The 13,759-nt window shown below is 42.6% G+C and overlaps 2 protein-coding genes across 3 annotated transcripts in view; one reads left to right on the forward strand and one right to left on the reverse strand.

Moving 5' to 3' along the window:
• pcsk7 (proprotein convertase subtilisin/kexin type 7) overlaps nucleotides 1–4,567 on the forward strand; it is a 12,106-nt gene extending 7,539 nt beyond the window's left edge. The window contains exons 13-17 of the mRNA XM_031860685.1: nucleotides 1,627–1,783; nucleotides 1,869–1,963; nucleotides 2,075–2,180; nucleotides 2,420–2,537; nucleotides 3,149–4,567. Coding sequence (XP_031716545.1) covers nucleotides 1,627–1,783; nucleotides 1,869–1,963; nucleotides 2,075–2,180; nucleotides 2,420–2,537; nucleotides 3,149–3,427 — 755 coding nt within the window. The 3' untranslated portion in view covers nucleotides 3,428–4,567. The remainder of the gene's footprint in view (nucleotides 1–1,626; nucleotides 1,784–1,868; nucleotides 1,964–2,074; nucleotides 2,181–2,419; nucleotides 2,538–3,148) is intronic.
• A 706-nt stretch (nucleotides 4,568–5,273) lies between these two features.
• On the reverse strand, nucleotides 5,274–12,921 carry tagln (transgelin). Of its 2 annotated transcripts, XM_031860688.1 has the most exons (6): nucleotides 12,810–12,907; nucleotides 8,078–8,120; nucleotides 7,179–7,367; nucleotides 6,280–6,451; nucleotides 6,021–6,123; nucleotides 5,274–5,921 (listed from the first exon to the last, which is right to left on the reverse strand). In XM_031860688.1, the coding sequence occupies exons 2-6, from the start codon at nucleotides 8,087–8,089 to the stop codon at nucleotides 5,783–5,785; spliced, it is 615 nt and encodes a 204-aa protein (XP_031716548.1). In that variant the 5' UTR covers nucleotides 8,090–8,120; nucleotides 12,810–12,907; the 3' UTR covers nucleotides 5,274–5,782. The 2 variants fall into 2 exon arrangements, with proteins under 2 accessions (XP_031716548.1, XP_031716549.1); XM_031860689.1 differs by lacking the exon at nucleotides 8,078–8,120 and having other exon boundaries at nucleotides 12,810–12,921.
• Between the last annotated feature and the right edge of the window lie 838 nt (nucleotides 12,922–13,759).

Consider the following 13,759-nt stretch of genomic DNA (forward strand, 5'->3'; position numbering starts at 1 on the left):
GTGTGTGTGTGTGTGTGTGTGTGTGTGTGTGTGTGTGTGTGTGTGTGGTCACAAGCGACAGGACTTTCTTCAGGACAAAGTAAAAAGTTGCTGACAGTTACAGAGCAGACTCAGAAAGTGCGTCCGTACTTAATTTCCAAAAGTTTCAGAAAAACTGCCATAAAACACGTGGCCATTTAATTCCTCTTGGTCAAATCCCTGACAGGTTGTTGTTTTTTGTCACTGGCACACATCTGCCTGTCACGCTACTCAGCTGTGTTTGTTGTTTCTATGTGTTTTGGTGGATGCACAAACCGCCGGCTTCCCACGTGAACACGGTCGCCACACACGTGTGTTTATGTAGAGCTCGCGGTGACCGATGAAAGCGGTCACGTCCCTGCGAGTATGTGAATCCAGTGTGTCAGAGTTGTTTTTATAAAAAACGATGCACACTCGACTCAGAGAGAGAGAGAGAGAGAGAGAGAACTAAATAAACAGCTCCAGTCTTGTTAACAAAGCATGCTCAGAGTTTATGATCACATATTCAATTTATTGGAACAGCCCATCCTAATAAATTTGCCCTCACCACCAAAAATAGTGGCAGTAGTGGCAATATCTTTGCCAACAAAACTTTGGATACTCGACCCGAAAAGGTGTTGAACAGTGGGACACATGACGTGGTTAGAGGCTCCCAGTATAATGCAGTTCAGACTCTGTATTTATCTCATGTAAACCTCATGCAGGGTTTAGGAAACTCTGCAACAGACTTATGTGGTTCGGGCAGAGCAGAAAGTACTTTCCCACACATTGCCATGTCTTCATCCTCTCATCTCTGAGCAAAGACAGGTCCTTCAGTTCCCTGGAAAATAGTTTGGAGTTTATTACTGATACAAACGCCCTGAAGGAGGAAGTTTATCCACTGGATATTGTCCTTCTTTAAAGACTCTGGATGAAAAGTCAGCTGAAAGTGCAAAACTGCCAGTTCTATTTCCTCTCCTTCTCTTTTTGCCCGTCCATACATCCCCTTCACTCGCCCTCTCGGCGCCTCTCTTCCACTTGTCTCTCCTTACCGTCTCCCCCCCCCCCCCTTCTCTACATCTGTCCCCCAACACTTTTCATTCCTCACCTCTGTTTACTCTCCTCGCTCCCTCGTCCCTTGGCGTCCCTCCCTGCCCCGAGGATGCGTGCGGCCCTACATGGTCAGAGAGCACCGAGGCTCACTTAAAGAGAGGGAGAGCAAGAGGACTGATACTTCAAAGAGAGAAAGAAAGATGGAGAGTCTGATGGAAGATTGAATTTAACTAGATTTTTTTTATCGCTATTTTTCCCAGTACGCAACTCTCTCTCAGGCTTATGCCCACTGGTTTTCCATCATACTATGGCAGGTATAGTTGTTAGACGGGTATTAAATTGCATTCTTTGTGCGACTAAAACTGTCTTAAAAAGTCTTAAATTCAACTCGTGAACCCTGCAGAAACCCTGCATTAATCATATTTTCACATATTCTCGAGTGTTTACATTTGTATTTGTTATAATGTAGTGTCGGACGTTTCCATTTACGGGCCCGTGACTTCCCTCATCAATCCAGGAAATGGTAAAAACACACTCTGGTGTTCACTCACTACGCTGCTACCTCCTCTCCCTCAGTCTCTGCTGCTGACCTCCGACACTCTGGGATGGAGACGCTGGAGCACGTGGCCGTCACCGTGACCATAAACCACCCTTGCCGTGGCAGCGTGGAGATTGTGTTGGTCTGCCCCAGCGGTATGGCGTCGATCATCGGGGCGCGCCGCGCCATCGACAGGTACGAACCCTGCGCGTAGAACTTGAATTAAAATGTGTTTTGACTGCAGTTTAATTCGGTATTCTCTCTTTTGTTTGGCTCATAGAGACCCGTCAGGCTACCAGGACTGGACTTTCTCCACTGTGCGCTGCTGGGGGGAGAGAGCTGAAGGCCAGTACACCCTCAAGATTTCTGACCACAGTAAGCTCACGCACCCACACAACTGGGATGGGAATGTCTTTTTCAGCAGTGGGGGAAAATTCCAGTCCCTTTTTGTATTGTTCGTCATTGCTCGTGTTGTTGTTGCTGTAGAAGAGTGGACTCTCGCGCAGTGTGCAGCGTCGGGAGTGTTGAAGCAGTGGCAGCTGACCCTGTATGGTTCCTCTATGACCCCCAGCGAGGTCCAGGACAGACAGAGGTAAGACCTCCGCTCGCTGCCGTGTGGACAGTGTTGAAGTCTTCTGAGTCGCTGAATGCTTGTGGTTTCCATCTTGGTGTATTAGGCCTGGTTTTATTCCCATTTGAATTATTATTTTACCATACAACTGTCCCATCACCTGAATGCAGTGATGCAACGATTGTCTCTGTGTTTTGACGGACATGAAAGATGAATAAATATATGTTCTGCGTGTTGATTGGCTGCGCCTTGATTGACAGGCTGGTGGAGGAGGCTGTGAGTGGCAGGTATCTGGACAGCAACTTCTCTCTGCCCTGCCCTCCAGGCCTGGACATCCCTCCAGAGATCATCAGCCCCTTCACCTCCAATAACCTCAAGGTAAACAGTTCTCTGTTTACCTTGTCCCTCTGTCTCCTCTGTCTCTCTTTAAACTTTCTGTCTTTTCTTATATAATGTATATTGGAAAAACCAGACTGCTCACCCCTTTTAGAAAATCACTATTAAAGGGATGGTTCCATTTCTTACTCAGAGTAAATGAGACAAAATTGTTGCTATATGCAGAATTGAGGTATGTTGGATGGAGGTATTAGCCAAAAACAGACACATTTCTTGACAATTGCCAAACCTAAACCTCATTTGAAGCCTGAACCCTAAACATAATTATTAGATCTGTGGAAATTAAGGGAGGGATGAGGGACTACCAGGAAATCTTGCCTGCCAGTTACTATTTGTGGTGGAAAAAAATAGTTCTCACCTTCACTCAGGAGGTGAATCGGACATTGGTGACTGTGTTAAACGGGAAGTTGTGATGTTAATTGTAGAATTTGCACCATCCATGTTGAAGAAGCATTAATGTGCATTTGCTAACCTTTTAGCAAACTCAAGCTGATCCTAAACCAGGAGGGAATACTAAAATTTACACTTAGTGATCGATTTAATTTTCACTTCCTTGTGATTTACCTCCTTTGTCCCCCCCCCCCCACCTTCAGTTCCTGCTGTTGCTGGGCTGCTTTGCTCTTTTCTGGTCCCTATACTACACACTGGAGGTCACACTGGCCCACCTGGACTTCAGGGGCCTCCTCTGCCTGCGCAGGAGACGGGGAGGTCACCGGGCCAGGGGAGGGCGGCGAGGGAGAGGAGTGGAGGATGCGTTGGTGGAGGAGGACGTGGGGGACGAGGAGGAGCATGACTCGGGGGTGGAGCTGCATGTAGCGTTGGACTTCGAAGCCAAAGCGCCGCTTTTGAATGGGGAGCGGCTGGCGACATAGCACTGAGCCAGGGGATGGGTCTGAAACCTTTCGCTGTCTTTGCTCACGGGACGTCTCAGGCTCTCACCCTCTCCTCCCTTTCACCTTTCTCTGTGCTGCTGGTGGTGTGGGGGGGTCACAGTGTAGATTACAAGATATACTTGACTGAAGAGTGGATTATTTGTCCCAAACACATGGCCTTTTATTGAAAGATGTGTGTGTGTTCTTGTACACTTGTGCCCCGAACAAATGTCCTCATGAGGAAAGAAAACGTGAAGACAATCCTCTAAAGTGGGGTTGTTTTGTCAGTACTGGGGTTAAAGTTTCCAATCAGGATTAGGTTTGGGTCAGGCATGAACTGGAAGGCCCGAACAGGGTTTATAGACAGAGAAGAACTTAGCTCACAGATTGGTGGGATGTACTTTACGAACACCTGAGGGTCATTAAACCAAGAGAAAAAAAATGTAAATTTGCACTACAGGAAGGTACGAATTTGCAGAGTGTGTGACATGAATGTGTGAGTGTGTGTGCTTGTAATATGAGTGGTCTTCCATGACAAAGTGTCCTCAAATATGAGGTTCCAAGAATACTGCTGATTGTTTGTTTTTTATATAAACTACATTTATTTTCTGAGGTGTTATTTTATGTATTTGATCTTTAAGTCTGGGGGGTCGTTATCGGCGGGTTATCAACCAACTACTGATAAAAAAAAAAACTTGAAGTGGGATTTCTCAAGTGTGGGATTTGTATATGTATTTTTTTATGAAGTGTAATATATACACATCGTGTGCCTGCTGTACAGATAAATATATCAAGCGTGTTAAATGATTTATACAAAGTGTTTTGTAAAAATGTATTAAAGAGTTCTAATTTTTTAATGGGAAGAAGTGTTTGGATTGAAGGTGGAAACTGTGTTTGCTGTGCAAGTCACAGGTGATCTGAATGATAATAAAAATACTTGATGGATTATTCTTTGACTGTTGTGGTTTTTAATACACATTTACACACCAAATCTCTGATATTATTAAGATAGTGTGGTATGAAAAATAGAAGTTTCTGTATGTGTGCTGTAGAAAGAAATGTATCTGAATGTTTACAAGCCAACAGGAGTTTAACGAGACTTGTATTATTCAGCTAAGCTAAGCAGCTCCTTCACTTAAGCTAAATGCTATCGCCAGCATGCTAACTAATATAGCTACTATCTAATAACTATGCTAACACACTGATTTTAGCCTGATGTTATTAAGCTGTAAATGTTTACCATGTTCACCATCTTAGTGTAGCCTGTTAGTATGCTAACACTTGCTAATTAGCACTAAATAAAGCTGAAGTTAATGGGAGCGTCATCCGATTTGCAAATATTTGGTGTTAAATCAAAGTATTGGCAGTAACATAACAGTGCAATCCCTCACATCACACAAAACGTCAAACAAAACAAACTCAAATTAATTTAACACAACAGAACTGTATTAAGGCTAGCTTTGACCTTTTTGGAACCCTGAGCAACAATGTAGCTCACACATGTAGCCACCAAACTGGCGTAATGCTAAACTGCAATGAAACGCATTCTCCAACGTTTAAGGATAGTTTATATTTGGTCTTGTCTGTGTTAAAACTCTGGTAACATGCTCGGGCATTAAGAGTTTATTGGTTTCAGCAGTTACTCCTGTCTCTGAAGAGATGCTTTCTTAGCTCAACTCCACTGAAAGAGAAGCATCTTTGCACCTATAGACACTGGATTCTGCCGCGATTTTCATGTTGTTTTAAGAAACACTTGACTATGCATGGTAGTAAAAGAAAAATGGTGAGTGTGTCTCAATTTTCTTATTTCCCAGAAAGGTCAAAAATCACAAAGTCAATTCAGAAATGTATTTCAAAGTCATTATTTAATAAGACAATGTACAAAAATATTGGCGCTGATACAGCAGGCGTAGCATTGTGGGAAGTGGTTAGATAGGAAAAATTAACAAGGAACAATATTGTAAATGTAGGGCTGTAATGGTAGTTTGGAAAAGAAAATTCTTCTGTAAATTACGTAAACACAGATTGATATTTGTGTCGGAATCCAGAACAAATATTACTAAAATCTACGAAGTAAAAGGCCATAATTCAGACATTTATTTATTATAGTATCAGCGGTCAGTTATGGCACATTGTCATCTTGTTTTTACCTCCAAGGCATTGGTCGGTTTCATGGTTACTTTACTACACTTAAGACTATAAACGTTGTACTGGTTGTCAAGACCAGGGAAGTAGGGGCTAAAGTAGCTGAATTCTAAAGCAGAAGATGTTTTATGATGATGTTAGACGCTTAAGGGCTCTAAGAAGGGATTAAGGGGCTGAAGAGGTTTTTGGGTATCTGTGGCTCAGTGATATTTAAAGGATCTGTCGGGATCTTCCATAGCTCATGCCCTCCTGAGAGGCTCCCTTATTTGACCCCATCTGTAGACCGATCACGTTTTTGCCCGCCTTCAGCTGGTCGTCGCTGAAGTCCCGCTTGTTCTCCATGGATTTCCTGCAAAAAAGTCACTGAATTAATAGACCTAAAACTGCAGGGTTCACTTTTTCTAATTGGAGTAGATAAAGCAGTTGACATGTCATGTATTGGACTCACTTGAAGAACCAGTTGGGGTCTCCGTTGTATGTGCCTTCATCCTTAGTGAAGGCCAAGCTGCCCAGAGCTGACAGGGTCCTCTGCACCGCCGCCAGGTCCTTACCTGTCCACCCCCACACACACAGCAAGGATTATCACTCACATTATGAAACTTCCAAACGTGCATCGTCACATCCAAGCACTTTTTACTCTACTGCACAAACAAAGTGCTTAATCTCAAGCCAGGTTTTTTGTCTTCTACCATGAAACGCCGCCTCACCTTCCCAAAGATCCACGGTCTGGAACATGTCGGTCTTGGTGACGCCATACTTCTCCGAAGCGTTGAGGAACTGGGAGATCTGCTCCATCTGTTTGAAGGCCGCGGTTGAGCTCTGGATCTTCTTCACAGGTTTCTCTCCGGTGAACAGACTGTTGATCAGTTCGCTCAGGACCTGGGGAAGACCAGATGGAGTGACGGGAGGTAGAGGAGAAGGGGAAGGAGAAGGTGAAGAAACATTAACAAAAATATCAATCAGGTAAATAAACGGGCTTAATTTGAGGTTGTCTTGCATCAAACTTCAGTTTTTGTTACATTTGAAATACATGTAATGCTTTGTTAGAAAGAAATAAAATTTAAAATATTCATCAAAAGTTACATTCAGCCATTAAACATTTGATTTGGTTTGATTGATTCTTTTGAATTCAGTTTTAGTTTGATTGCATTAGTTTGCTTTTCTATGTAGATTTTGTCAAAAGTTTGACTTAAAACAGTAGTGGATCTAATAGAAAAAAAAGAGACATTTAAACTGTATAGTTTTATGTCAGTAAAATGCTTAAAAATACGAGGTAGCCCTGCAGCAACTTGTGATTGTCGTTTGCAACTTTTCTGCCAGGTTTGATCTTGCTTTCTTCACCAGATCTCATTGCAAAAAGGGAGAATATTAAACTTCAAGGTGTTATGTGACTTACATGAAATTAAAATAGATGCCTTGCAGCTGTTTCAGAGCAAAAACATCATAAAAAAACAATCATCATGTAGATGATTCTTATTCGGTATATTGTTTATTAGTCCGATTTTAGGGGCTGATTTATGAAATCGAAGATGCATTTTGACACCAGCTTTTTTGGCATAACATCTAGAAAAAAAAAAAAGTAATCAAACAGGCGTGTTGCACTCACACATCCGTCCTTCAGCCAGGCCTGGAAGCCCATTTTTCCGGCCTCTGGCTTTACCACACCGGAGCCACACTGGCGGCTGATCCACTCCACCAGGATCTGCTCCAGCTCAGAATCGTACTTGCTGTCGATCTTATCCTGAACGTGCCGGCTCATGCCGAAGGCGGGACCTTTGTTAGCCATGCCGACTCCCTAAAGAGAGCGTGAAATGAAATTAAGGAGAGAGTCAAAGAGTCCCGAAAATAAATGACCTCTGGAAAAAGGGTGAGAGCTAAGTAAACGTGATGATCCGTAGTTGGATCTTCACTGGAATCATCCTTATCTGCCATCTTGACAATTCAAAGCAGAGATTATACTTATGACAACATATAGATTTTATTAACTTACTGTTTTCTTGCACCTTTTTGTCCAACATTTTAGTTTTTAAGGCGATGCCAACAGCTAATATTCACATTGCAGTGCTGTTGCACAAACATGCATCGCTGAGCAAATCATCTAACTTGAAGGCATATACTTACAAACACACTCAGATACTCCTTAAATATACCATACTGTATATAATATGTAATACAATGGAGGACATGCAAGTCAAAAGCGTGTATTTAAGCATAGGCTCAGCACTTATTTTAACACTTTTTCCCAGAAAAGCGTTGTGTCTCCTAATACACACCATTTAGCCCCATCAGGACCTGTGTCCGAGGCAAAGTGGTGTACAATGGGAGCTCTATATCAGCATTTGCATATTTCTTTCGTTTTACACAAACACACACTCTCTCTTTCTCTCTACTGGTGTCAACACATATATCATTGCCAGCATTTTTGCCTCTTATGCCTCTGTATTGCCTTTGGGCCGACAGCCAAGTGCAAAACCCCATATCAAAGCGCTTTCTGCACCACCCAACCTTTGTTGCCATCTTGATGTCAGGTCGCTTCAACTTCCTGTTCCTGGGGAAGTTCAAAGTTCAAGTGTTAAAGGTTAAAACCCAGGAGTTGACTGGAGGAGGCTCATCTCTGGAACAGGACGGGAAATGTTGTGATCGAGGGCAACAATAAAATGTAGTTTACGAACATTTGGCAACCCCTTTTGTGTGTATGTTGTTTTTCAATCGGTCACAGGATTTTTTTCCAGCTGGCAATATTAATTCACTGCAAGTGACAGAATGTCAAGATGGGCCAAGACTAGAGAGACGCAAGTCTTTTTATGTTTTAAGTAAATCTGTCTCATAATACTGACGATACAAACTGAAGCTAACACGCAAGTTCTTTCTCCTTTCCCTACTTAATTCTTTATTATATTTTCCTTTTCCTTATTTCTTTCCTCCATTGCTCCCTTACATCCTTTCTTCCATTCTTCTCTCTACACAATTCTTCAACGGATCTGAGGGCGTGTGAATCCTTTAAACTGTAGATACAAAGGTTTATCACGTCTCTACCACGGCGTTGTCCGGTCTAGGAGTTGTCAAGTTGTCATATTCAGCGTTCGGTTGTACTTAGCTCCTCCCTCTCGTATCACTTCTGGTTTACAAAAAGCCAATATGGTGACGGCCAAAGTAACAAACTCAAGCACTTCATAACGGCAGTTTGCAAACCGATAGGTGACGTCTTCACAGTTACTTTGTCCACTTCTTCCTCTGTATACAGTCTAGGCTGAATATAAATCCAATATCTGTCTATTTGGCGGCTAAATGCTCCAATGTGTTCACCTTTTTCCGAGCAGATAATGTAGAGTACAGTAAGTTTATTAGAGCTTTTTCACGAAAGCGGCTGACTGCTGCAGCTGGAAACGATCTAATGAGTCTGATTTACTGTCAGTAAGTAAAGTACCATTTATTATACAGGATTTAATAGTAGTGGAGTATTTCTGACCTTGTGGTAACGCTAAACAAAGCACTTGTGTACTTGTTCCACCGCTGCAAGTAGATCTCCTGCATGTCTGAATATTAGAGTCTGCATGCCAACGGCATTAATGGATTCCTGCCCGGAGTGTCCGCAGAGTTTTACCACCAACCCTGTGTAATATTCTTTGCATTCCCAGCGGTGCTTTTCTAGGCCACAAGAAACCAAACACACATGCTGGGCAACACGCTCCTTACATACAACCACAAGTTCAGATACTATATATTATCTTCATACGTCTGTGTTTCCTTCTTCCTGGGACACACGCGCACACACACACACACACACACACACACACACACACACTCACACACACACACACACTTATACCCGCTTGTTATTCCCACCGACATACGTCATTATATAATCATTATCACGGAGTGATGTGTTTTTCTGGTAACCTGTCTTTTTTTTTCCATTGGCCTCTATTTCTTAGCCTTATAAACTACTCTGTGGACCACCATTTTAAATCACACACATTACACTCTTTGTAGGGAAAGAAATAGCCCTCTATCACTGCCCTCTAATGTCTTCAGAAGAGAAGAGAAGCACTATTTCTCCCTTATGTCCAGTATTAGTCTGTTGGTGAGCATTGCATGACAACCATCACATAATATTTTAAGAGGTCAAGGAAGTCCGTCAGTGCCTGGTCTCAATTTCTGGTATTTATGTGTATCTAGGGACCTGTTGTTATCCTTGGGACCCGGCCCAGAGCCAATAACTCAGAATTATCTGCCAAACAAGCTTCTGTGTTGTCTGGATGCTTCTTAATATTTGAGGCAGTACTCACATAATTTCTGTAAACTGCATTCTTATACGTCGTCAGACCCAGTTGTTATAAACTCTCTCTATAAAACTGCCTTTTCAGTAGCAGGGGTATAAAGTAAGGGATGCTACATTGAATCCTGTAACTTTTCATATATTTGCTACAGCTGTTTCTGCAATTACTCCTTCTACAAGTGCTATAAGTACTACTGGTATTGATGGTACAAAAGTTAGCTCTGCTGCTGACAACTTGTACTATACTGCATCAACAACAACTAAAATCTGTCCCTGCAACTTGCAAAAGCATGCATGTTGAACCTACATTGTAAGTGTCATTTAAAGAATTTCTACAGATGAATAAGAAATGGAAAAGATTTTATATTTAAAACAAAAAACAAACAAACAAAAAAAAACATTTGTAGTTTTAATTCATTACTGCACTGTGAAAATTAAAAGTGCCTTAAATATCCAATCCAACCTAAGAAACCCTTTAAATATGATTAGATTACTCAAATTTCCAATTGGGTATTCAAAGAACTTAAAATGACAGAAGGTTCTCCAAGTGAACTTCCCTAAAGATGAGGTTCTTGGAAGAACCCTCAACAACCTAAAGGCTCCTGCAGGAACCTCTGACCTCCACAGTGGGTTCCAGCAAGCACTCTTCTTCAGCTCACAGCTTCTGGAGGAACCTTGTTTAAATGTGAGTGAGTCCTCAAGCACATCAAAGGGATCCTAGATGAACCCAGGGCCTAAAAGGGTTCATTTAAGAACCCTGGACTACTCAATGGCCCCTTTCACTCAAGAAAACACCTGGAAGAACTGAGGTTTTTCAATTTCTAACAGTAATTATATCATTAAAGGTAAGTTAGAAAGTTAGATGTGGGTCATCAAATGTTTCCAAGGAACGTTTCTATTGAGCAGTGATTGAGCAATTAAATAAAAGTAATGACCTGCAGAAAAGACCACAATACAAAAAGGAAAATACAATCTGTCATGGCTCGTTTGAAAAGTCCTAAAGCTCCGTATCCCACAAACATGACTTCATCCCCTCAGTCCCTCAATCCATCCAGCTCTCTCCGTTGTGTTTTGCTCTGTTTCTCTATTACCATGGTAAATCCTCACGGCAGAGCAGGAAACCAGTGTGAGGCCTGTGGCAACAGCTTGAGAGGACATGGCGTCATACGGCCTCGCCTACAAGTTAACTAGCTAACCACCACATAATGATTTGGCACGTATAAACTGCCTGGGACTTATTACAGTCACTGTAATAATTGTATGCTACAGAGGTCGGGGTTGTAAAGCATGCTAAAAGCATCCTCAGGTTGAAGGACGCTCTCTCTTATGCTGATGTTCTGTGTCTGTAACTCCATCCTCTTGTTTCATGGCTCTGGTTTATGAATCGGCTGCTTTGCTCAGATGTGCCAGACTTTTATGAGCACTGAAAGCGTTTTCTAAAACTGCTGCCAATGCCAAGACCCTTCCAGGTCCTGCTTATTCTTCTGACAAACGTAATAGCTGCTGTGCGTCTGAGATGGTGTCTTTCTACTGACTCTGAAGTAGTGCTGTCCGATCAGCCCCCTTCGCTCTGTTGCACGGATGTGGTTGGTTCTGCTGTGTTTATGTGTTGCCACATGATTGGCAGTGGAGATACTGTTATCTGCTCTTGTTGTTGCTGCTTATAAGCTAAACTGCCCACTGGTACACTTCACTTATGTTTCTTCTGGCCTGGTTGTTACTGGAATCACTGGGTGTGCTGCCATCTTTAACACAAAGCTTTCAAATATTGTTTTCAGTTATTAAAAAAAAACAACTTGTTAAACAGAGATTAGAAATGTATGAGAAGGTATCTCTGCATGTCTGTTTGTTATGCTTTCTATCTCCAGGGCTGCAGACCGGATTGAGTCTAATCAGCGGCATTGGACACACCTGGGCCTGGTGTGTCCAATGCATTAAAGCCTGAGCAGCAGCAGTCCTTTATTGGCACTCTTCTTCTCCCCTTATACTACCGTGTGGTGGAGTTTGGTTACTTATACTTGTTTTTACATCACAGCATCCATGCAGCATATTTTCACGCATCTACTCCCGACACGTACTGACTTTACAGATTCCTCCCATCCTCTCATTTGCCTTATTTCGTCTCTCCTTTGTGGTTCATAAATTGCTTTATTTGTTAAATACCCATGTGTCGCAGTTTCAGGATCGGACACTATACTAGTCTGTCTGTCTGTGCTCATTAGGAAGTGTTGTTACCTTTCATGCCTTGTGAATTCACAGGCGTCCAAAGCCCAAGTATGGCAGATGATTATTTTGCTTGTGCAAATAGAAGTATGGACACGGACAGAGATATGCCACACTGTCTGGCTCACCTCTCTGCTTCAACATATCCTCACTTCACATGGAAAATATATTACCCCTGAATCATAGTAAGGATAAACACTGAGTGTAATTGCAATGAGACAAAACACAATTAGGTGGAAATCCCAGTCAGCTTGTTTTCAACCAGACTCCATGTCAAAAACAGCAGTTTTTAACAATTGATTAATTTAAAACTGAAGTGAATAACACTCGCTCGATCACATGAAACGTATTCTTACAGACATCAACACCCACACAGGATTGAATGCAACAGTAACTCAAACAAATGTATGATACTCTGATATAAGTTTCAGAAACTTTAGTAAAATTCCTGCTTAGATGTGCATATATGTGATAGCTATTATTCAAATGCATCCCAAAGTGTATTTCCATACGGACCTCTAATTGGACCTTTGGATGATCACACTGCTCTTATTTTGAAATGACTACAACTTCTAAATTCAAACACAGAAGATAATGAACACATGCGTATCTTTTTTTTTATAGGAAGCCAGGAAGGCCTCAAAACTCTTGACTGAGAGGTCTATAAAGCGACGTCCTACTAAATGTCCCAGAAGTTTCATCCTATATGGAGGAATAAAAGAAAAGTATACTCACTGTGTGAAGGAATAGGTCAGTTCTCTGCTGGCTACTAGTGCAGCGTGCGTGGTTGAGTGTGGATGCTTGACTGAGTGTTTGTATATGCGTCGCAGGGACCTCCCTCTCAAAAAGGCCGGCTTAAAAGGAGCAGATGAGGAAAGATGACTTCACTAGTCTACCAAGAGAGAGAGAGAGAGAGAGAGAGAGAGAGAGGGAGGAGGGAGTGTGAAGGAGAAAGAGGAAGGAGGGGGAAAAAAAGGAAACTTCATCCTTAAAAGGGCATGGCCTTTCAGCAGCTCCCTCTCCCTGTCTGTCCACTTACGTCTAGTTAAAAAGTCCAGCCTTATTTGGGTAGAGCTGTTCCATGTGAGAGCAGAGACAGCATGCCAGGCGGCGTTGGTTTGGTCAGCAGGAATTCTCCAAATACCTTCACCACATCCCTCCTCGTTCAAAGAGGGGAGAGGATGACGGGCTGGTGGAAAAAGAGGAGTAGAGATGGAGCGAGGAGAGATGGGACTCAAAGAGACTGTAGAGAAAAGAGGGAAAGAGTTTTAAAATGCAGGGAAGGAACTATGTCATAAATTACTCTTTGTTTTCAGGTTGTTGCACATTTGGGGAGGGGAGGACGAGTAGAGGAAGGAGGAGAGAGACAGAGGTGGGAGCGAGGAGGAGTAACAGAGTCACCATAATTCAGCCAGATAACTCCATGTAAGTCCTGGCTCTTCAGTGGCTGCACCCCGCCGCCACCACTCATGACATTTCCATCACTTTTCCATTCCATTACGGTCACTCTTTGGCAGCGTGTGAGAGGTGTCAGACGTTTGCTGTAGCTGCAGTTGGCTTCATTCTCACAGTGGAAAGTCAGAAGTTCGATGGATCACACTTCAGATGACCAACACATGTGTACCCACTCTTACTTAAACACACACACACACACACACACACACACACACACACACACACACACA

Source organism: Anarrhichthys ocellatus, unplaced genomic scaffold (genome assembly GCF_004355925.1).
Source record: "Anarrhichthys ocellatus isolate YVR2014 unplaced genomic scaffold, GSC_Weel_1.0 scaffold24, whole genome shotgun sequence".
Taxonomy (NCBI): domain Eukaryota; kingdom Metazoa; phylum Chordata; class Actinopteri; order Perciformes; family Anarhichadidae; genus Anarrhichthys; species Anarrhichthys ocellatus.

Excerpts from the sequence above, each read along its gene's own strand:
- tagln (XM_031860688.1), bottom strand. Across the intron at positions 6,452-7,178 it reads CCTGGCTGAAGGACGGATGT|GTCCTGAGCGAACTGATCAA; the intron begins GTGAGTGCAACA and ends GGTCTTCCCCAG. Across the intron at positions 6,124-6,279 it reads GACCGTGGATCTTTGGGAAG|GTAAGGACCTGGCGGCGGTG; the intron begins GTGAGGCGGCGT and ends GGGGGTGGACAG.